Source organism: Anguilla rostrata, chromosome 4, assembly GCF_018555375.3.
Source record: "Anguilla rostrata isolate EN2019 chromosome 4, ASM1855537v3, whole genome shotgun sequence".
In the NCBI taxonomy this organism is placed as follows: domain Eukaryota; kingdom Metazoa; phylum Chordata; class Actinopteri; order Anguilliformes; family Anguillidae; genus Anguilla; species Anguilla rostrata.
Genome location: NC_057936.1, coordinates 9,888,207 through 9,912,726, shown reverse-complemented (window position 1 = coordinate 9,912,726; position 24,520 = coordinate 9,888,207). Strand labels below are relative to the sequence as shown.

At 40.5% G+C, this 24,520-nt stretch overlaps 1 protein-coding gene across 2 annotated transcripts in view; it reads left to right on the top strand.

Moving 5' to 3' along the window:
- LOC135252463 (uncharacterized) overlaps nucleotides 1-24,520 on the top strand; it is a 161,017-nt gene that overhangs the window by 99,212 nt on the left and 37,285 nt on the right. Inside the window, exon 5 of one of the 2 annotated variants that reach the window (XM_064330532.1) lies at nucleotides 10,111-12,424. The exons of the other annotated variant lie outside the window; for it this stretch is intronic. Within the exon in view, the coding sequence (XP_064186602.1) occupies nucleotides 10,111-10,327 (217 nt within the window). The 3' untranslated portion in view covers nucleotides 10,328-12,424. Of the gene's footprint in view, nucleotides 1-10,110; nucleotides 12,425-24,520 lie in introns of those variants that run through there. 2 annotated transcript variants of the gene reach the window in all.

Sequence of the window (24,520 nt, the reverse complement as noted above, 5' to 3'; positions counted from 1 at the left end):
GGAAATTGGATTATGTTCAAACGGTGCATTGGAAAAGCCACAGAGAAACCGTGCTGGCTCGCTCCAGACAGCTAGTTGCGAACACACAGGTGTTGGAATGCTTCCATATGTTATTGCTCACAAGTTACCTATCCTGATCTGGTGGGTTGTCTTGAGTGCCTCTCCAATTCCAAACATGGTGTATGGTAGCTTGGCTTAGCCTCCTCCCCCACCAGTTTATCAGCCAGTGCTGGAAATGGCATTACTCCATAAAAGAAGCCCTAAAGCAATGTCAGAATAATGAATTGTGTGTGTGTGTGTGTGTGTATCTTTCTATGTATATGTATATATACATAGATAGTTCGATAGATAGCTAGATAGATAGATAGATAGATAGATAGATAGATAGATAGATAATGCAGCCAAATAAAGGTGTAAGTTAAATGTATCACATTGCAATTCAAATGAATGTCATTTATGAGATTTTTGTGGGGGGTTTTTATTATGTTTTTTTTTATTTTTTACTTGAATAAATTTGTTTGTCTTTCTTAACAAAGAGACATCTTATATAGTTATCAGTACAATGCTTTAAAACAACTATTTGGCCCTTCTGGTTTATTTTATCACCTATAGTACTGCTTTGAGGTCACAAATGTTTCAGTCTGCACCCAGGTATGTAGCAAAACATATGAGGAGAGAATGCGAATGTACACCTAACACTGGCCAAGATATGCACATTTTCTTTTTCTCAAAGTAAGGAAAATACTATTTGTACTTTTGTAAAAAAAAAAAAAAAATGTTGTTTTTTTTTAAGTTTGTGGGTTACAGTTTATGGTTTAGTTTTAATGCCGTGGGGCTACCTAAGAAGCTCTGTGTATTTGGATATGCAGCACGCATCTCATGAGCATATGCTCAGAGGAAAGATATTTTGAAAAATGATCACTCATTGCCAGGAAAGATGTTTAGGAGGTCTGGTTTCGGTCATTTAAAAATGATCTTCTTTATGTGGATCTATGCAGCTCCTCCGACATATAAATGGCATAGCAAAATGATGCTTCCTAGTGAATATATTGTGGCTCCATGATCATCGATGCATATTTCATGTGTCAAATGAAAGCTGAATGTTTCAGCTTGTCAGTGATGCATGGTAACTTGAGCAACATCGGGGAAAATCGTGACAAGTGGGTGACATCTAGCACATATGTGCACTTCTAGGCCCAGAAGAGTTGAAGGTTAACATTAAGCAAGTCTTCCCTGAGGAACATTTTACTCTTTGTACATATCCAAGCCTGCTGTGCGGTATGCTCATTTTGGAGCCCAGGAAAGCTTGTCCAATTCTGCTCATTAACCACTCAATTTATACCAAAAACACGGCATCCTTAAAAGATTCCAAGGGACTATGGTTTTTATTTGAAATAGATCACATTAAAAAAAACAGGGAAGATTTTGATTTTGACATGCACCATTGCTTTCTGTCATGATAATTGATTTGATCTTGATGCTATATCATTTTTTTATCATTGTTATAATTGTTTTAAGTTGTTACAGAGAGGTCAAACCTACAAAACAATAAATGGTTTTTAGCCTGTTGTGGCTGCCTAACAGTTGTCCCATTTTTTCGGGCGTAGTTTTACTTTCTCAATAATTAATTTAATTAATAACAAATAAATGGAACATGACAGTAATCTTTAAAATAATTTCAGCCCACTTTCTGTAAGTGAACCAGATAAGGTCAGAACAGATTTTCCTTGCCTATGTAGTCCAAAGTGTTAATTGTGTGAGCTATGATAAGCAGAGATTCCTACGTAACCTTGACAAATTATAACTGAACTCTTTCTCTTTAGAAAAAGAGGTCACACATTATTCCATCACCCAGAGCAAAGCTAAAACTCCCAGATGCATTGGGCTTTTTATGCTAGTGAAAGGTATTGTAGGTCTTCTAATTGACTGCACTGTGTTTCCCAAACTATAAAACAGAAAGACGCATTAAGAATATAAGGTCCATTGGGTGCTTACGTCCTTATTTATCTGTGGTAATACTCAGTTATAGCATCCTGTAACTGGGAGCAGTGTGTCATCATTATAGATGTCATCTCCGCCTTCCATGTAATTTGCTTAATAAATTGTTAGAGTTGGCCTTTCAATGCATTGTGCATAAAACCAATGTGTAAAATTTGCATAGATGAGAGAAATTTAGAGGCGGCCCAATTAAAAATGAAAGGGGGAAATGATCCTATATTTTATGGTAAGAGCTACTTTTAACTGTGATGCCTTAAAACTACTCTGCACATCGATCTTTTTATTTATTTCTATTTTTTTGCAAATTAAGTAAGGTCGACATTTAAAATGCATCTGGGATATTTCTCTGAAAAATTGTCTCTAGTTTGCCAGTCTGTTATTATTTCGCTTTTTTAATATCACATGCGCATAGTACTATTTTTGTGTTTTGTGGAACAATTTAAGAACTTGGTAAATGTGAAACACAGTGAAAGTATTTGTTTGACCCAAGAAGCACAGAAGATTGTAGTCACATGATGATTGTAAGGCTAACATCTTAACGTTAACTCAATGAAAAAATAGTGTTGATGCAATATTCTTGTAATATACATTAAATTAAAATGAAAACACAACACACACACATTCTATAGGCACCCTTGATGAACATGAGCAAAAAAGAGTTCTACAACAAACTAAACGGGTAATGGGCTGTATTGCATTTTTTGAAGCAAAATATCCATGATACAACAAGGGTTTGTAAATATATATAATAAGTTAAAGGGTTTGGGAACATATGGTAATTACATACATTTTACATAATTGCATAAATGCATGATAATCATATCATATGTCTTTATGGATCAGCTTTATTGTATTTTTATGTCTATGTATGTCACCTTCTATAATGTTTCACAGTTACGTTTATACAATGGCTTTCTTCAAATGGAAAATAAGATGAATGCATTTTCCCCTTAAAAATTCATGCAATGAAATCCATTTTCCTTGTATCACATATGTGGACAGGGATCAGTCACTAATCGCTGAATTAATGCATCTAGGGACTTCTGCCATGCTTAAAAATGGTAACCTCATGCGTGATCTGAGATTAAAGGAAAATTAGCCTGAAACAATGTGTGTATATCTCAAGGTATCTTTTGGTGTGCATATGTGCTGGCGTGCCTTTTTGTGAACAATTGTCAAGTGCACCAGGAAGTGTCATTTCATACATGACACCTCGGATACTCTCTATGCAAATTGGCAGTAGCAATGTTGGTACAATTCTCATAAAGTATTCCTCCTCTCTCTGATTGTGTGGGAGTCATTTATTTGCAAATAATAAATGTATGCCTCTTTTTTCCACTCACTGAAACACACCTGTTTCCCTGTTTGCCCCCAACAATTGGAAAAGGCCACCCCAGGCATCGTGTCACTCTCTGTTGCGTACGCCTGTTGGATTTGGGATGCGTGTGAGGGTCTATAAACCTTATCAGGTGACCTGGCGACTCCTAAACTCCTAAACCTTCCGCTGCGTTCCCCTTTCTCTCCCTGTCCTCTTGGCGGTTGGAAGAGGTTGTGGCCAGTGGAGCACTGTGAAAGTAACGGAAGCACGGCCTGTGGTGGCGCTCATGCCCCGTGGTCTGCCGGTGTCCTGCTGCCCCCTGTCACAGTGCGTCTCACTCACCCAACGCTGGCCCCAGGAGGGACCAACATGGGGGGCCCGCTGCCGTACACTAACTCTGAGATGGCATGACATCTTAACCTTTGGAAAACTGCTCCCAGACAACATTTTTTAAAACACAAAACAACCCAATCGCTCTTGACCTTTTGCTGTTGTTTTCTAGTTGTGTATTTGTTTTATTTATTTATCTGCTCTGTCCCTCATTGAGGTTACCAAAACTGGCTTGGTCCAATACATGGTAGAAGAATGAGAGAGCGGCGTCATCCAGCCATTTACCAAATTGCGCATCCATTAGTGGTAAGCCTGTGAGTTGGTCAGCGCAAAAAAAAAAAAAAAAAAAACACCACATCTAGTTTTTGGCACCAAGTGTGCCAGTTCATTGTATTGGCTGCCTTCTCCTTAGTGGAATTATTCAAATCAGGTCACATAGTTATCTATGCCTGCTCTGAAGGGACTCTTTATCAAAGCTGGCATCTAGGCAACCAGGACCAAAGTGCTATAACGACGTAAACAACGCGCTTTCATCTCTCTTCGCATTGACTGTGGGCTCTTTGTAGACACAATGGGCCTTTTGATCCTTTGTCATGGCAGCTCCTGGGCCAGGCCACGCAGGCTTGGGATGGCCTGGTCCTACTCTGATTTATGGCGCCTTGTTATTACCACGGGGCTGGAAGACCAGTCCCCGTCTGCATCAGAGGAGACGGTGAAATCTGTAAAGGAGCACACCCAAGCAAGGAGAGCGAGCCCTCCAGCACCGATCACCCGGGGCTTAACACATCTCCAACCTGATCTTTTTTGGCAGCACTACAAAAGCCTGAAAATGGCTGACATACTCTATTCTGCACATCCTCCAAAGATGCCTCTTGAACAACTTCTTTGAGAACAGCTAAGGGTAGATGCAAAGCTTGTGAGATATTAAAGAGAGGCATCTAGGCGTCCGAGAGCAGAGGTGATGCAATGCGGTGTCCAGCTGTCACACTCCTACCTACCCAAACCCCCCCTCCCCCAACAAAAAAAACTCCTCATTTTCCCCATGGTTCTGGCACTGAAAAGTGGGACCAGGATAGCCAGAGGCAACCCTGGCATGTTCGCCAAAAGCCCTCGCTGGATTATCATCAGAATGATTATGAAGAGTCAGACCAGATTCATGAACAGACTGTACTGGATTTAAAAATCTTTGGATCCATCATCTGTTTTGCTCTGAAACTGACTTTGCATTCTGATATAGTAAACATACAAACAAAAAAATTAATTAGAAGAAGCGTATCCCCAATAAAGAATAAAATTAAATGGGTTTAACCCTAGATTATTTCTGGGCAGTCTTTCTCTGTAGTTACCATACTTGCCTGGGTGTTAGTGTGTTGACTGTTTATTCATCAGGGTCAGTTCATTTGGCAGGCATTACATACACTATATTGGCAAAAGTATCTGGACACCCCTTGGTCTGAAGCTATTTTTCATGGTTTGGGCTAGGCACCTTAGTTCCAGTGAAGGAAAATCTTAATGCTATAGCAAATACTCTCATTTTACATGATTTTGTGCTCCCCCAACATTTTGGGGAAGGCCCTTTCCTGTTTCCTGTTGTGGTAAATCGTTTTGGGTCATGGATTGAACGCTCTGATAATTTCATAGAGAGAAAAAAAACTAACAAAAAAACTTTCCCTCGATGCCTCCAATGCCTCTGTACTTTGTGGCCAACAGGCAACAGTGTGTTGCCACAGGTCTTTCAAAGTGCATGGCCGGCAAATCTCATGACATTTATCAGGGCTGAGCTCCCTTGTAAAACACTGTCACACCATGTGCCCTGCCCCCATCTGCACTGTCATGGCAAGAGCTGTGGCACAGAAAATTCTGCCCCGGCTGATCATCTATATTCTGTGAATTTTTACATACCATCGCCCGGAGGTTATAAACTCTCATTATGTTGTGTGAGATTTATTAAAATAGATTATGGAAATGTTAATTAAGTCATTAATTACATTATTTAAGTAGCATTGACAGATAAGACTGTGTGCATGGGGGGGAAGTTCAAGCTCTCTGTGTGGTTAAGTGGAAATGATTGGTGACAGCGAGATGTTGTGTTGTGGAGACCACATCCAGTGAATACACAGGGAAGCTTCACTCTGTATTTGAAGAAATTCCCCACTCATCCGCCCACCCACCCCATCTTTTACTATAGAGTTCATAGACGTGACTGTGTGGGAGCAAATATTGGCCCCTAGCCAAATGCTGAAGGCCAGGCATACAGTACTGTACACCCACTAATGAGAAATAATTAAAAAATGAGCATTTTAAATGCAACACAGACCTGATAGTTTCAAGAATTCCACCAGAATTCCTTGTGACTGAGATGATGAAACTCTGTTGTGCCCCTGTTGCAGTAATTTCTTTCTCATTCAGTATTGATTAATCAGTCTGACCTCCAAGATGGGCAAAGCTGTTAACAAACTGGCAGAACATTGTGTGCAATTGTTCAGTCGCTTGGGCGCTAGTTTCATCACAACTTTAAATCTTTTATTGTGTGAACATTTGGAAGAAACATTTGGAGTGACATTTGGGTAAAGGCCTCAAACCATATTTCCAAGCTGTTTAAAAGAAACTACAAGGGAGCAGTCTTGAGATGGATTACTACTGAGTTGATACTGTGAAACGCCTTATCTGTTGACAGCTTAGTTACTGTTAAGCACAAGAAATGTGTTTTTCAGTTCACTGAAAATTGAACTTTTTTTCTTTTTTGGGACTGCAACTTTTTATATATGTTTTCCTGATAACTGCCAATAGTTATGGAATTGTGTTACATCAAATACCTACAAACTGAACATTTTCGAAGTAGCTACGTTATTGCTCAGCATCGTAAGTGTTTTATTAAAACTCAAACAAAGTAGCATGCATGACTTGCATTTGCTGTTATATTTATGTTATAAATAATATACCCTTGTTTAAAAACAGAAATATTTTCACAAAATCATACAACAATAAGATTTTATTACCAGCATAACATCTATAGTATGTCTATTGTACCTCTGCACAGGATCAGTGCCATATGTGTTCATCACAGCAATGACAGCCTTGGGGCTACCATCATTTCATCCTGTTTCCTTAAAATCTGCCCTGTATCTTGTATGCAGACAGGCGTATGATTACTCTTGATATAACATCACTTCTGCCACCCTTAGAACTCTTCAACCCCTCAGCAAAAAGAAAAACAAGGATGGAGCAATCACTTGACATCGGCTCACTCGATACACAGTGTCAACATGTAAAATTCCTGTGATGTCAAACTGATGTCAAACGCTTTGCGGGCTGAGAATATTTGTCACTGGACAGGTACATACTGCTGCACATTATTTTTTGTAATGACCAAAAAGGAGCATGCGGGGGGGGGGGGGGGAGGAGGGGGGAGGGGGGGGTGGCCTGTTCCAAAAGGACCCTGCCCTGCCCTGATTACAAAAAAAGAAACACAAAAAAGCTTTTTTTTTTTTTTATTTCACAAAAGAAGGCAAGATTTGACTGTAATGCTGATAATGTAGATAAGCAGGAGGCCCCTATTGGTTACAAGGCGAATAGGCCACCTCCCCAACCATCCTGAGCAGCCAACACAATGGAGCCCCCTACCCATCCATCGCTACCATTGAATTCCTTCTAGCTTAACCGAAATAGAGCCCAGCACTCTGGGGCTGACCAATGTGAATGGGTGGGTATTTCTCAAGAGGACGAATAAGAAGTCTGTCGCTGGTGCCCAAAAACATTATCTGAACTAGCTAAAATACAAAAAATAAAGTTACTCAGCTATGCCAGTGATCCTTCCGTGACAGTTTCGTGAAGCCTAATCATGTTATGGCATTAAGCATTATTGAAATATAGGGCACATGCCTCATATCTTGTAGTCAACATCCAAACAAATGTGTGTATCATGCATTATTTTTGCTCCTGCTGTTAGAAACAATCAAGCTGATAACAGTTGTGAAGTCATCACTCAGTGGGTAGATATACGCTTCCTTTTTCTTCTGTTGGAACTTTAAGTAGCATGTGCCTTGTGTGATCTTATCGATCAACTTGAATTTTCTCACAGGGACAAGAAATAAATTCCATCTGTACAGTAAAGTGGACACGATAACCTAAAAATGACACTATTCAGTCTTGGCATCTTCATTCAGGATTGAGGTTGCCAAGCAACCTGTAGTGTCCTCAAATGCGTCCTGACACTTGAAGTCAAGTGCCCATTGATTGTGGTGAGTGATTGCTGAAATAAAGGCAGAAATCACTCCTGATTTTTGAGCGCAGACCCAACGAGTCTCAAACCACATCCACACCTATCCTTGCAGAGGAATCAATCCTGAATCAGCTCATACTACATTGGTGGATAATGCATTGACATTACTGTCGAGTCGCCATGCATTTCTAGTAATTGCCATATAATTAAATCCAAGCCGTCCCAACCTCTGTGCCTGATGCTCTTTGATGTTTACTAGTGCTGATGACCCTCCAGAATATTTTTGTTTCAGAGAGTGCTTGAGTGGTACCTCATTGCAGCAAGGTGTAGGTGATCTTTTTGGGAGCTGAGTTATAATCAAAATGCAGCTGACAGCTGGGAAGCTCTCAGACTATCAAATATCCCTACTTACTTTCAGATTTTGTCCTCCTGATGGAGGTGCAAAACACTGATATTGCTCAGAGGTCATAATTTCACAGTAGTTATTATATTAAATGTGCATTTAACCAAGAAATCCTATTGAGATACAGAATTTATTTTGCAAGACAGCAACACAATGAATGAATACAGAAATTACACGATGAGCGACATTGCTGGTACACTGTAAAAACAGACAATACAAATAAGTTAAAAAAAATAAAAAACAATTACACACTTTCAGTATTGCTACTGTGGGGCCACAGCTATGAATTCTCAGGCCTGGGCCAAAATATATTGGGAGCCCCCTCCCCCCCAAATATATTTTGCCACTATCTAAAAATAGTTACACCACATATCCAGGGCACCTCGGGCCTAACTGTCCCAGTTCCCCGCACCTTTCGGCTGTCCTGGGTTCCTGAATTCTAGATTCAAATTCTTTCAGTGAAATGAAGTCCTCAAGTCAGTGTATTTCAAGGTTATTCCAGGACAATGGAGCCAGAAAGCCTTCTTACCTAAGCCAGCTCCTATTCTTTGTACCTAGAATTGATGCAAAGGATTGAGGACATAGAGCGTAAGAGCAACTTGAGAGGTTTTTAATGTACAATGATACGAAGGTAGAGTGACATCATAAATAAAGAGCACAATTATCTTCTGTCTCTGCTGCACTCAAATTCCAAAGGCCACACTGAAGCATTGGACTGATTGTTGTAAAAATAGATGTAGTCTTCATTTCATGTAGTTGGTAAGAGTAAACACATTAGACAAATTCAAGGTGGTCAAGCCAACACACACATATGTACTATGATGGGCTATGCAATTTACGTGAAATACACATTACTGACATAGACTTGTGACATTGTTTTAGTTGGCAAATTTTCATTTTATCACCATTATTAATCAGACATACACAGTGATTCCTTAATTGAATTTTGATTGCAAATAAGTCCTATTTAAATGATGCTAAGCAGAAAAATAAATAAAAAGGCTTTGGAAGAAAGCAATTACATCTTTTAATCACCAAAGTGGACGATTTGTCAATATTTGTGACAACTTCTTACCAATCTACACTACTGTGTGCCTTCATAAAACTGCTGAATTATGGATAGTTCAACAACCACTATTTTTAGTATCTCTTCACAAACTAACACTGTAATGGACTCAGTCATTTAAATTGATATTATTTTTGTTTTATTTCTTGTGTGTGTGTGTGTGTTTCACCGCTTATAACCTTGTTTACTTAATTATTTAACTGGATAAATGTGCAAAGCTACAGCAGATATAATTATTTCAAAAGGTACTTCTCAGATCAAAAGCGCCCCAGATATTCTCGCATACCCACATCAAATATACTCCCAACTGTTGGAGGTGCAGAAGTAAGGGATAAACAGTTGTGTGAAACCATTGTCAATCGTTAATAGATCTCAAGGGTCTCTCTCTGCCTGGCATGGGGCTTATGGGAGAGAGACAGGCTAAATAATAATGACATTAGGCTCACGTAATTGTGTGTAGAATGTGCAGACTGGGGGGGACTGAGCTGTTTCCCTTCAACCCTTTCAATTTTTTGGGGCGGCAGCGTAGTATAATGGGTAAGGACCTGACCGTGTAACCTAAAGGTCGCAGGTTCGATTCCCAGGTAGGACACTGCCATTGGACCCTTGCGCAAGGTACTTAACCTTCATTGCAGTATATATCCAGCTGTATAAATGGATGCAGTGTAAATGCTATGTAAAATGTTGTGTAAGTCGCTCTGGGTAAGAGCGTCTGCTCAATGCCTGTGATGTAATGTGATGTAATCTGACTGACGCGCGGGGTGTTTCCTCAGGTGCCTCGCCGGCTACTTTGCGGGGCGCTACCGGCGGGCCGAGCAGTCCTCGTTCACGGTGCAGCCGCGGAGGCCGGCGTTCCGCGAGGCCGGCCCTAGCCCGCGGTCGCCGGCGGCCGCCGGTCAAAGCGCGTCAGCGGCAGCTGTGGCCACCCGAGCGGGGGAGAGGAAGCAGGGGAATGTCAAGGCCAGCCAGAGAGAGGGCCTCAAGCCCTGAGAGGGAACAATGAACAGCATGCCCCCGGATGGAACCCGAGGAAAAGCCCAGCAGCGATGGGGAAAAGAAAAAAAAAAACAGATTGACTCTCAGTGACTCATTTAGCTTCTGGACTGGACAGACGTCTACCCTGCTGGCGACTCTGGCCATTTGTCAACGGAACAGACACTACAGAGGGGAGATGTGACTCGCCACTATAATGCTGGAGGACTTTGGGGCGCATGTGGTTAAGAAGGAGAACTTTTAAGCAATGGCTTGACAATAGAGCCTAATAGTTTTGAAACATAATAATAATAATACCTTTATTTATATAGCACCTTTCATACAGAGTATGTAGCTCAAAGTGCTTTGACAGATCAACAGTCATACCACAATATCAGAATAAAACCATATCACAACAATGAGTAAAACAAAAAATAAAAAATAAAAGAAAATAAATAAATAAATAAATAAAATGAGTAGAAAAGGGTATCTTTAATTGTATGCCAGGTTAAAAAGTTGTGTTTTCAACTGTCGTTTAAAAATGTCTACTGAGTCCACCTCTCTAATACCTTTTGGCAGGAGGCTCCACAATTTTGGCACGTAGTGGATGAAGGCAGCTTCCCCAATTTTCTTTTGGGGAACCATTGGTACAATTAAAAGACCTGCCTCAGAGGGCCTAAGGGATCATGAGGGGACACCAGGGACTCTAAAATGTATGGGGGTGCTAAGCCATTAAAAGTCTTAAAAACAAGTGACAAAATCTTAAAATCAACTCAAAAAGATACAGGGAGCCAGTGCAGTGCAGCCAAGACAGGGGTTATCTGCTCTCTCTATATGCTCTCTCATTTCATTGCTTTTCTGTGGAAGGATTTTTTTTAAGTGAGCAGTGACTTTTTGAAATCAATGATTTAAGTGTCTGGCACTTAGGGATTTTGGGGAATATTGTTGTGGTGTATAGAACTGCCACACGCTCCCCTCTGTGCAACTGGCTTTAATTTTCCCCTCCCACACTTTTAGCAGAAGCTCCACTGTGGCGGCCACATTTCAACAGCTAATTAATCTAAACTCCTTTTAAATAATGTTGTGAATTTTTCCTGTCTTGCATCGTACTCCAGTATTAAATACGTGTTATATACCTATATGTGCCATATACTTAACTACATTTGTATGTTTTCTGCACTTTGGAAATGGTCACCACAGGTGGTGATCACCATATGTACATATATTATATCCAGCAGTGATATTTCATCACCACTAAAATAAATAAATATAATGTTTTCAAAAATAAATCATAATAAAAATCATAATTAATGCTTGTTTTTCTCTATATTCTCGAAAGTATGCCACCAAAGCTTTCCAATTTTGTGCTGTATGAATTTGGGGTTGAATAGAGCAGTATTTGTAGCAGTAATAATTAAATACTACTTGATCATAGGCTATGCTCACATGAGCCGTGACTAATATTTACGTAATAGGTCCTGTGGTCCAGGGTCCACCGTATTTATTCCCATGCAAAAATATGCTATGTAGAAATAAGCACCCATGCTTCAAATTGCTCATTCTCTGTGGCAGCTGCACATATTGCCTATGGTCAGTGGTTATCACCAGATCTTCTCTTTTGTTACTTGAGAGCGCCACACATTCTGTACAGTATAACAACAAATGTCTTAAGCATACATAGTTCTACTAAGACAGACGAACAGTAAGTCTTTCAGTAGGTTTTTTGTCCACCCACTCATTTTGAAACAATAACGCATGCACCTTGCAGAGCAAGGCACGAAGTATGGATATTGAATTCATAAGAAAATGTTGAAATACTCCAACAGAAATGTGTAAATGGACTACTTGTTTATTATGGCAGCATTTTTCATAATTTGACATATGAAGAAATGCCATTTTGGCAACTAAGAGTTGCCTCAATATAATTCATTATTGGTGGGTTCTAGAAAAACTAGTAGAACATCAACAATGGATGTAACATAATGAGCTCTGATGATAACAAAAATAACTTTAAATTGCCTATGCCCAGTTATGACAACTCATGTAATATACAGTTAGTTGACCATATATTATGTGTCCAAATAAACGAAGTATGTGTATTATGACTCAATGAGACATGTATCATGTGATTTTATGATAACCAGTTGAATTCAAAAGTAAAGCATTTTTTTCTGCGTAGTGCAATCTGTTCAGTTCCCAGACCTTTTTGCATATTGTTTCTATTAGTGGCTGTAATGATATGTCATGCCACAAAGGTCTGGACTGCATCATCACTTACTTTCAACTCATAAATAAATGCAAGAGTTTGTTCTTCACACTCATACTTTAGCAATCGCCAATTAGTGGGAAAAAAAAATGTGTTAGCTTTGAAAAAGGCAACACTTGCATTTAGTTGTGAGTCAACGTTATGGATAAATATGAATTGAGCCCAGGACAAAATGTTATGTGGCTGGTTATAAGCAGGCATAAGCAGTCACAAATTCTTCGGCCATTGGTTCACTATGCACCATAGCACATTCATAATGGATAATTTATGCATTATAATCTGTTATGAATGCATTCGTGATTAATTATATGCAGGTGTCTCATAGGAGGTGTCACCAGCGTTTCTTGTTTCTTCGCCGCCGCCATTCCGCACATTGCTACTCCCCTTGCTTCCAAGCACCTGCTTGTGCAGAACCCCGCCAGGAGAGCACATATGGGCCTGAGGTACTGTGAAGGGTAAGAATAAAATCTGCACAAATATTCCCCACCTCCCACACACGTTGGCACCGAGCGCAGAGACGACGCCACACCGCCCCGCTGTTTGCCTGCTCTCGCCATTATTCCAGACCCGGCTCTCCCTTCTCAACCTCTTCCTTTATCATTGTAGTGATTATCGGAAGCCGAAATGACCCGGTGTGTGGAGAAAACTGGCCATTTTGCGTTATGCCCTTCATTCAAAGAGAGAAGATCATTCCTCTGGCTTGTTCCTATGATGCGGTTCATTTTGTAACATGCTCCCTAAACGTGGAGACAAATTAAGTCTTGAATTCAAAAGAGTAAAGGCTTTTTAGAGTACTCCTATGCACTCCTAATTCTCTTTCTTAATTGCCATTGCTGTTGAGTCACCTTGGATGGAACAATTTGTACTTTGCCTATGAATATAGATAAAGTTTAAAATTGCTTGTTGCTTCTGTAAAAAAAAGTGCTCCGTTTTTCCATAAGTTGGTCTGATCCAATGAAGACTGCTATGTTTCCAATTACCCTTTCAGCATTCTCCTCATGTTTTTTTTATTTTTCAACACTACCAAGCCTTGGAAAATCATTTTCATGGCAAAATTTACATGTGTCTTGCTAAGAACTCTATCATTGTTTAGAAAGAAAAGCCCCCCAGAAATTGTACATGTATTTTTTTATATGCTGTCTTACGTTGTACATTATCCATTGGTGTGTCTGCACTGCACACTACAATGGTTATAACCAACACCTCTCTGTCTATTTTCTTTTGAAAATTTATGCTGTTACATAGCGTTAGACGGGTGTTTCAAAATGGGATTTTTTTTTTGTTTGTTTTGTGCGTTGCCAAAAAAATGCTCTTAAGTGTAAGTGCACTTAATATAAGCATACAACAAATAAAAGACTAAAGAACAGAATATCGCGCATGGTGAATCGCGAGATCTAACTGCCATTACCTGTGTGATTAGGGAGAGGAAAGACAATAGCCCTGATGTCAATGACATGAGCTCTCAGCTCACATGAGAGCAGGCAAAAAAAAAAAAAAAAACTTCAGAATCGCAAGCACTCAGGCCCTTTATGATGCCTAAATGGAGGCAGTGCTGTGCCACTCTGATTAGTGTCACCTGTCCTCGTGCATCTCATCAGGTCCATTAGCCTCCGCACGCTCCCCTTTTTTCTCTTAATTAAATAGCCCGCAAAGTGGTGATGAGAAAGGGGCGACAACCACATCTGCTCCTCTGTCTTTTAAGCTGAGATTAAGCAAAAGGGAGGGTGGGGGGGGTGGGGGGGAGGCGGAGGGGGGACTGCTGAGGGACAAGAGACAGAAACAGGGAGCCGCAGCAATTTTGATCCGGCTAGTAAATAAAAATATTCCTAATGAAAATTAGAGGGGAGGCAGGCATTGGAGCCGCTGTGCACAAATTGCATTCCCAGGTGTATGAAATAATAGGCTATCAAATGTCATTGTTCCCAGAGATAAAAATGGCACTCTGCTTTTTTTTTTTTTTTTTACTCGAGAGCCTGTCCGCCAACGAGCGCACTTTACGGTCTCGACAAGCGCCTCGAGCGAGAGCGGATCTTTATCCCGAGTTGCTTCGACCGGCCCGTTCGTCTGCCACCGCTCCTCCGCGCACGGCCTCTCCGCCGCGGCGCCTTCTGTGTGGCGTGTGAGCGTGTGCGCGAGGGGTCTGCGCGAGAGAAGAGACCCCCGGTATCGTCCGCGGGACAGATCGCGGGCTGATGCACGCGCGGCGGCGGTGAGGGGGGGGGGGGGGGGGGAAGGGGGAGGGGGGGGATGGGGGGGGGCGAGGCTGCAAAATGCCATAACAAAAGTAAGCCCACGCCTATGCGATTTCGAGGCTTAATATTTGCATGGGCCAGATGGGCACTTTCATGACTGTGTGAGCGTGGATTATTTCATTTCCTGCATCTGGGACTCCACATGGTGATGCAGAGTGCCACGGGAGAGGTGGGCGGGCGGGCAGGCGGTGGGGTGGGTGGGCCGACGTTGAAGGCACACCTCCGCCAGGGCGCTTTCCTGACGTCCACGCCGGGCCGACAGGCCGCTGGCACAAATGACATCCTAAAGGTTACGGGCCTGGGCCTTCGCACAAGACAAATGTTCCTGAAATATCGCTGCTTGAAATGCAGGCTGTGTCAGGCCAGGGCCTGCAGCCAGCCACCACTTTACATTCGGGCTGCCTTCTTTGTGATTTTTTTCTTCTTTAGTGGTTGCATTTCATTATTTGCTTTTGTCCGTTTTGTGTATGCTATACTCTGTCAGTCCACCCTGCATTCCTATTTTTTACTGCTAATTGTTTTTTCTTTTCTTTTCTTTTCTTTTCTCATTGTCCATACATACATACACATTCAGATATCCTTGTAATATTCAACATGGAATGATTTTCACAGTTAAAGTATACAATATTAATATTTTTGGCATTCCCTCCCCCAAATAAAATTACAGCCCACAATGTCCATATTGAATGTTTATGCAAGCATGCTTGGTTTGCATGCAGCAAGCCAGACTGCACAAACTGTAGCACACAGTTTGTGTGAATGAGAAAAAAATGTATGGCTGGCCTACTAAAAATATTCTCCCTCAAGTATCTTATAGAACCCAATTTCTCCTCATTTGCGGACTTCAAAGTACTTGTGAGCATCCTGAAAACATTTTTGTGCTTTGTTTTTGGATAAGCGCATCAGTAATATGAATAAAGTGGATTTCAATTCACATACAGAGCTTCCATCTGGGAACACATCCTCCACTTACCTTTTGGAAACGTAACAAAAATGCTTTCACCATTAAACTGCAACTGTCATATGTGTAATCTGCTTTGGCTGCAGCCGGGATCAGACGTAACTAGCTGTTAACCCACTGATGACAATCTGTTTCGTGATGAATCACGTCTCTCGTTTCACCTTCTGGTCAAAAAGAAAGAGCTGGGCTTGTATCGCTCCTCGTCAATACTGTTTGATTTCTCTTGCTCTTATTTTAACAAAGAAAACCGACCAACGGCAATTTGTCTTAATTCTCAGATGTATTTGTCTGTGCACAAAAAAAGTGTTGCAGATTGTAATTATTGCAGAAATGCGAGTACCGTCGTCTTTTTTGTTCCGAGTGGCTGCTCTGTGTCAGCGTGACTCATTTTTAATTGTAATGAGAACACATAAACAAACTTAATAGTGTTCTTGTTTGGACTGCAATGATGCATGCAGAATATTTGAGCAAATTAAAATGTATCCTCTTGGAAAAAAAAATCCATGTATTAATTAATACCTAGTGAACTGAGGGTGCGCACTGTGGAAAACAAATGCAAGCCATCGACGTACCTTGAATGGAAAGAAAAACAACATTGTGCATCATGACATAGACAGGGAAAAGGAAGTGCATCGTTTGGAGTCACAGACTATGTTAAAGGGGCTGTTTACCAAAAATATAATTAAGGTATCCACTTGCCCGAAATACTATCTTTCCATTCAGATAGTTTCACTGAGAGTGACAATTTTTTTAGATATCCACAGCAACTCATGCTGATACAACAAACCTCAACAGACCAATATTATTGTGGCATTCAATGGCCGAAAATTTACATTGAAAAATTCAACAACCCCTCTTTCGAAATATCACGGTAACCCACAAATATCCACAGACCTTAATTTGGACATGATATCATCCAGAACTACTTATTCTATTAAAGTACACCACCTGTGTATATCCATGTATATGTGTGTATATTGTGTGTATATTCAACCAAAGCGCACCATTGCGTGTTAGTTTGTAGTCCTAAAACCTGGAGGTGAGTTGGGTTAGGGTTAGCAAATAATTTTTTCCATTATAAAGTATATAGATTTGTCCCTTATTATGGAACATACCTAAATATGTACACTCTTGTATGTTTTTCTGTACTCTACATGTACAGTATGTAATCTTTTGTTGCATGGGGGTGGGATGACATTTTACAAATGTTGCTATGTATGATCACTCCAACAGAAATTTTACATTCATTTAGCACATATCAGCACACAGTTAATTTTAATGCATATTTTTTTCATGTCCTAAGTGACAGCCCATGGAGATACTAATACCCCACATTATGTAAATAAGATTACAATAAAATATTATTCTACCATTAGAAGAATGTTGTTGATAGGCAGGGGGTGCTTGTTAAGTGGATGCACTGCACGACAATGGTGGCACTTTGAAACTCTGTATTTGGCTTTGTTGTCTTTTATCATCTACTAATAAAGCTATAATACATTGATTGTTGGTTCCACTCATAGTTTCATTGGAGGTGCACTGAATGTTTGAGTCGAGTAATCTCAAGACGCTGACATCCTGCTCACTAGGGTGGTTGCGTATAGCGGTTAATTAACAAATTATCGCCTTCCCACATCACATTAGAACCACTGAAGTTTCATTCTAGCCACCTGCATGAGACTTTGCATCAATATACACATTTGGATATACAGAAAATAAGCACTGTGGTTGTTTGTGACTAACTGTGGCATTATATTTGGAAAGAGATATTGCTGCTGAGTTTTTCAAATGTAAATTTTTGCCACATTGAGCACAAAAACATATACATACTGTATGTTGGCCTGTTGAGGTCCATTGTATCAGGGAGAGTTGCAGAGAAAATTCGTCAAATCTCAAAAAACTATCTTGATGGATGACTAATACTCTGTGTAAGTGGAAACATACCTTAATTAAATTTTTTGGCTGAACTGCCTCTTTAAAAGTTCAGCAGGTAATTAATACGAAGTCATCCATCAGGGTGCAGGAATCATAATGTGAAGATAAAGCCCTTTACTTCCTCGACTGCGGTCCAGGTGGAGAGGCCCACTGAGCGCTAATCAGATGTGAAATAGCAGGTAGCTTTGATGTACCAACAAAGATTTGGCTGTCGGGGCCACCGTGCCAAATGTCCCAGTCGTAGGAGATTTTTGATCTGCGGCTTGGGCAACCTCCCGTTCGGCTACCTGTTGCGGCGGATTAAACAGGCCGCGGCCGCATTTGCATTTGATATGCGAACCGTAGCCGCCTCGGCGAAAATGGGGTGGAAAGGAGCGCTCGCGTTGGCGGGCTCGTTTCAAAAGCAGAGGCCACCGCCTGTCTGCTGGGACGGAGCGGACCCTGTGGAGCCAGTGTTCGGCACTGCGGCTTGCGCTTGTTTTCCGTGCATATCCGGCCGAGTCAAGAGCTTCAGGGTTTCGCCTGGCACAAAAGTTGTGTTGCCTCGTTGCCTCTGGATGGATCCACGGTGAGCCCGAAGCTCGGAAATGCCGCCGTGTGTATTTGCATTCAACAGTTTCATAAATGCAATAATCTGTGTGATCGTCCGAGCAGCCTCCTTAAAATGCATGCACTTTGCACGGGGTTAGTGGAGATCCGACTGATTTGTGCTGTGGAACACTGAGCTTTTAAAAACCTAAATAATTTGTCAGCCACATATAAAAACATCATTCATAATATTGTGTTGCAATCTCACCTAATGGGTTCTGTATTTTTGGTCTGGGAACAATGCTTTAAGTTATGCTGAATGTCCTTTTTGATAGTGTGTATACAATTATATTGTATTTTTTAACTGTATCGGCATAAAGCCAGAGTCAATTTCCTCCTGAAGTCGCCGTGGTAGAAGAATCAGCTTCAGTTCACTGCTACAGGTTAACAACAGAGCACAGAGACAGTTTTCCCACTATGACACCTCTGTCTATTGGCAGTAGGCTTTAGATTGTTGGAATTTTTACAGTGCTGTAAAGTCTACATAAATATCTGGGGCACAAGGTGTTTTTTTTTTAATCAAGAAAGGAATCTTTCTCACCATTATGCCCAAGGTAATATGGGTTGTTTGGAGCCAAATGAAAAGGATAGTGTAAGATGATACACTGATCATAACATATAGGATAAATATGAAGAGAAACCAGCCAAAGAATGACTTGTCAAGAGCTTGTGCCTGGCCTTGAGAAACCCCCTTTCAAAGCATGCTAAATTTACACGGTCTTTAACAATACATTGTCTTTTCGGTTCAGGTTACCTTCTCCTCACAATTTACTCTAAATAATACATCAGTGAGGACACTTTCCCATAGTAAAACAAGTCTGTTTTGTGTCATATTTTTTGGTGGGATGTTTGAATGTTTTAAATAGGGAGCTCCATTAAGCTATGTTGGAGTAGAAAGTGTTGTGCAGCTGCTATTTGTTTAACTTTGGCGTGTTTTCCAGCAACAGCAAGGGAGAAGCTCATATTGTCCATTAAATGCACAGTTCAGACATTGAAACACACATACTGCACATTGCTATCAGTATAATAGCACTATAATGAATTAAGAGTGTGTCATTGCAAGTCGTAGAAGCGTTATACATGCAGGCATTTACACATCCAAATGGCTATGAATTAAACATAAGAGAATATTCCTTTCAAAAAATCCCTTTCTTTCAGATGGAGCAGGCAAACGAAAAGGGGCAAAAAAGTATTTTAAATCTCAGCCTACAATCCAAGAAGAATTAATTAAATGAATTACCTGGCTTGGGTAAGATTTGGGAATGTATGATGCCATGGGTAGGCCATTTTGCCAATGATAGGGATATCAATAAGGAATTCTGCATTGCATCTGTGTGCTTTAGGATTATGTGACAGTTTTGTACTGTCACAGGGACTGCACAAAGGCTAACAAATGCAGAGCCCCCTCATTGTACTGTACAGTTGGCTGCTGGGAGATTCTAAGAGAAGAATGCAGCCCTAATTGCCATGTAAATGGTCTCTGTGTAATGCTTAAACAATGTAATCATTTGTGCTGTCTACCAAGATAAGATGCAGAACAAGAATATTCATTTTAAAACATGAAATCCTTGGTATCCTGAAACCGATATACACGATTTTTGAGAGAATATGACATAAAGGCCTAATGTTGCAAACTCTTTATGCGTTCATTTTAATGTATTTTTCAAACTAGGGAAGAATAACTGAAAAAAATATTGTGCTGGGTGGAGGGAGATTCGGGTAGATTTATTTATTTTTTTTCATAAAACAAAAATAACAACGATTGTGATGTATTGTAATATTTTACATAGCACGTCATGCATGTGATCTATTATATTGTTTATTGTCTGGCCGTACTCTGCAGTTCTGAGACACCCATTTTAGTGTTTATGCCTTACTCGCTACCAAGCAGCGCTACTTCCTGAATACAGGACAAGGCTCTGTGCCTTAAATATGGGTCACGTGACATGCCGGCTGATAACTTTGTCTTCCAACTGTAATCTGATCCCGTGGAGAGAGGAGGGATCGGACTCGGTCTCCCGATGATTTATGATTGAGGACATGTTAATAAAAATATCAAAAGAATCAGGACTCTGTTGGGAGAGATACTGCCCCGACGCGTACATCATGCCCGACAGGCCCATGGAGGAATCCGCTGACTTGTAATGTAGGACCTACTCTGCGTGATTTTGCCTTTAAATAGAACCAGGTCCAGCTCACCTTCTGCAAAGCTTGCGTGATACCACAAGGTGACATTTGTTTATTTTCTAGTTCTGGGGATGGCCAACCTCATCTTGGCCATTTGCGTACGCTGTTTCAATTCGATACGTAAAAAAGCAAGAGGGGGGCTCCCATCCAACAGGAAAAGAATGTTCTCCTCTTGAATGTAAAGAACATGGCCTGCTCAAGAATTGAACCATTTTCAATGCCCCCATGCTAAAATCAAACCTGAATTTACATTGCGGTATGCTGTGTGTAGTGCTGGGAAATTTCATGACACCAAAAATGGGTGGAGCTACTATCTGTAATCGGAAACTCACTGATTTACACCAAACATAGTATTTGTGGTGAACAGCAAAACCGATTGGTTCAAACATGAACAGTGATGTGTGGCTAATTGCATCCTTGCCCATTTTTGGTGTCATGGTATCTCATTCTCCTATTGCAAATTAGGTTTGCATTCTTGATGGTTGTCTGGTTTGATGTTTCAGAGCCCACTGAACCATAAAAGAGGCCAGACCTTTTCAGGTGTTCACAATGAAGCCCTGGAAGAGTTACTTATCACGCAATTTCTCCATGCTTTTCAAATTCATGTTAAAAGGTTGCACAATGCTAAATGATGACGACATGTTTTTCATGGACAAATTAATTAAAGGGAAAATATTAGCTAAAAAAAATATGAGCAGACGAATGAAATGCCACTCTAAACACAATGTTGTGTGATGTCGCAAACTTTCTCAACTGGTTTATATTAAAGTAAGGAATAGCAGATACAGCGCAATTCATGCATATAAAGTATTTCATGCAGCACAGGTAAAGACCCCCCCCCCCCCCCCCGCCAGCTCAACTGTTCTTCTGTCATTATTATTCCTGCAATCTCAATGATTTTATGTCAAAACGTCCTGCCAGAGCACAGAATCACCTCAATGAAACATAATGTTCTCACAAGATAAACTTCTTCAATCATGAGCGATTGTACCTTGACATAGACAAATTCAGTTATATGAATGTCAAGAGAAAATATGTCCTTCTTCTGTTCATTGCAAATCTGCCAGCAGCTCAATTCCTTGAGGAATCTATTAACAAAGCAGTTAATTCTATCCTTAATTAAAAAGGAATCACAATTCAGTGAACACTTCAAATTAATCTATTGAGATTTACTCTAACACTTTGCTTACATATTCTTTTTTTTTTTGAGACTCATTAATGACATGCTGAGCATTTTTTTTTTTGTTGAAATTCTCATTTTGTTTTGTGTCTATGCAGAAACAACCATAGATACTTGGGGCACGAGCACATATTATGGCCTGACTATTCACACTAGCATACCCATAATGTCACTTTAAGTTAATTTATAGCCTTGTGGAATGAAAGACGTGTCTATGCTCCTTGCAAGAGACTAGAAAAAACAGCAGTAATTGAGCAAACCTGGAATTTGACAAAACAATTTGACATTTGTGGAACTGTGCCTTGGGGGTCAACCAAGTCGTAATATTATATTATTTACTTTAAATGTAAAATTTCTGGTAAGGAGGGAAAAGCTCTCATAAAACCTTGCCTTTTGTGAGAATTTAATTGGCTGCTTTGGACCACTCACTGTGTGAAGATTAAAGGTCAAGGAATTCTTGCTCCTCCACAATCGTCATTTCTCATTATAACCTAATGGTGTTGACTGTGAAAAACAAACAAGCCTTTTTTTATCACACTCAAACTGTGTGTCATTCAAAAATGTTATTTTCCCCATAGAGAAAAGTTATGGCAGTCTCAACCTAAATTATTTACAAAAGGAGCAGTCCCTATTTTATGCAGTTCTTTCCCAATTCATTTGTGGCGTGTACATTAGTGCACCTTGTGGATTCTGACATGAAAATCAGGACTTTGTCATTTTTTTAAATGCTTGGGCCCCTGTGACCAAATTAATTTTTATGAATTTGCAAATGTCAACCTTACAGCCATATGGAAGAAGCTGATATTATAAGTGTGATTATTTCCTCATGGAATTTAAAGCGCGAATGGATTGTTTTTTGTTTTGAGGTTGTTTTTTTTTCCCCTTTCCCTGTTGGCGAAAATGTGAAATGTTTGTGCCATGAGGTCATGGGTCTGCTCTCATTACTCTGGCGAACCCTTTTCAGAGCACTAACTGGACTCCCTCAGAAGTCGCTGCTCATACAGTCATGGGACTGGGATTTTAAAAAATAGACTGTTACTGTGTTGCTCTATCTATGAAGCAATTTGGCGGATGATAAGGTGCTAATTAGCGTCTCTTAGCAGAAATACTAGTCGCGAAGAACAAACCCCACATTGGCGTTGTCACTGGATGTCTGCGGAATGATCCTCTCCCCTCTGCCAACCGACTCCAAGACTTGAAAGATGTTCCTATTAACACTGGGAACCAGAAACCTGTTTTTTATCAACTAGCCCAGTCTGACAAATTAAGCCTCTGGAGTCATTAGATTAAGATAAGAACTTATCTTTTACTTTGAGACAGACTTTTATGTGTTGTGTCCCCCTCCTCCTCTGCAGCTAGGGATGATAATCAAGGGGGGCTTTGTAGGCTGACTGGCCGATGGGATTTTAACCCCATCAAGCCACGGGCTTTTTTTTTCCCAATGAGAAGGAAAGAAGGGCGCGCTTGGAGATGAGCTAACACTCATTAAATGATGCCGTAAGGTGGTGTGGTGCGGTTTTCTACAGGTGCATATTCCATGGGCCAACAGGGAGACTGCGCTCTGCCACCTAGGTTTACGAAACCGAAGAATGTAATCTCGGGGTCAGCGAGCAAGGCTGATGTACCTCTGCCGTCTCCGAGAGCATCACTTAGAAATATTCAACAAGGCTGCTCCACGGGGGAGCGGAAAGCCATTTTAAATGCCCTTTTAAAGTTCAGCACAACCATGCTCTGTTGAACTGGCTCAAGAGTAGGCAGCGAGGAGACACCGCACAGTTCTTTAGACCTGTTGTTTATTGTGCATACTCTGTGAAGACGATAAAAAAAGATGCCTCTTTGAAATGCGGGGTTCCTATAGCAAACATTTAGCAACGGACAGGTTTGAGCTACCAAATGTGCTTTGCTGATTTACCATGCTTGGAGTTTGCTGAAATAATTCCGCAATCTGTTTCTTACCCGTTCCAATTAAACCATGTTAAATATTTGATTGAATAAGTCTGTCTGTCTTTGATACTTTTAATCTATATTTCTTTCTTTTTAAATGGTATTAATGCTGAAGGGACACTGCTCTACAGTAGCTGTGAGCCCATCGCTCAGATCACTTTGTGTGATAGGAGTCGACCATCATGCACTTTACTTTCAGATGAAGATGAACTCACTGCACTGTCTAGCCATTTACAGTAAAAAAAATAAATGAAATAAAATAAAAATAAACTGTGATGAGAACATTTGACATTTGATTGTGCTGCCCTTTATTTCCAAGAATGTTTTCATCACCTTTATCGTGTTCAGAGGGTCAGAGAGTTAAAGCGGTCTAATGGTGCCTACTTTCACCACTATGAGGCCTGGAGTAAATGGCAGTTTGAAGCACTTGTTTACCCGGATCGGGGAGAAATAAACCATCCCTTTCAAGGAACAGTCCTAAATAATGAAGAGCCAACAAATGAGGAAAAACACATTATATTTTATTTTTTAAGGGCTTAAAGTAAGGGACGCTTCCTAACGGCGGCACTGAAAAAAATCTAAAAAGGATCGGCTTTGCCGAGACATAAATGGCAACTGTAGTGCTTGGGCATGTTGACGTCCGTTTGATGTGAGCCCTAACTAGCTTTAAGCATAGTTTTATGATGCATGATGTATGCATCCTGACTGATGTTCCTATTCCCTTTAAACAAGGACACTTGCTTGGTAGTTTTTGCCAACTGTACCTTTAATTTGAATTTCTCCAGTTTCACTCTGAGTAACATTGAAAGAGCAGCCTATTAATGTATCGTAGGCCTCCCTCCGCATTCAAACATTTTTTATTTCTGTAAGCTTGACCGTCAACTCTGGGAATGTTGTT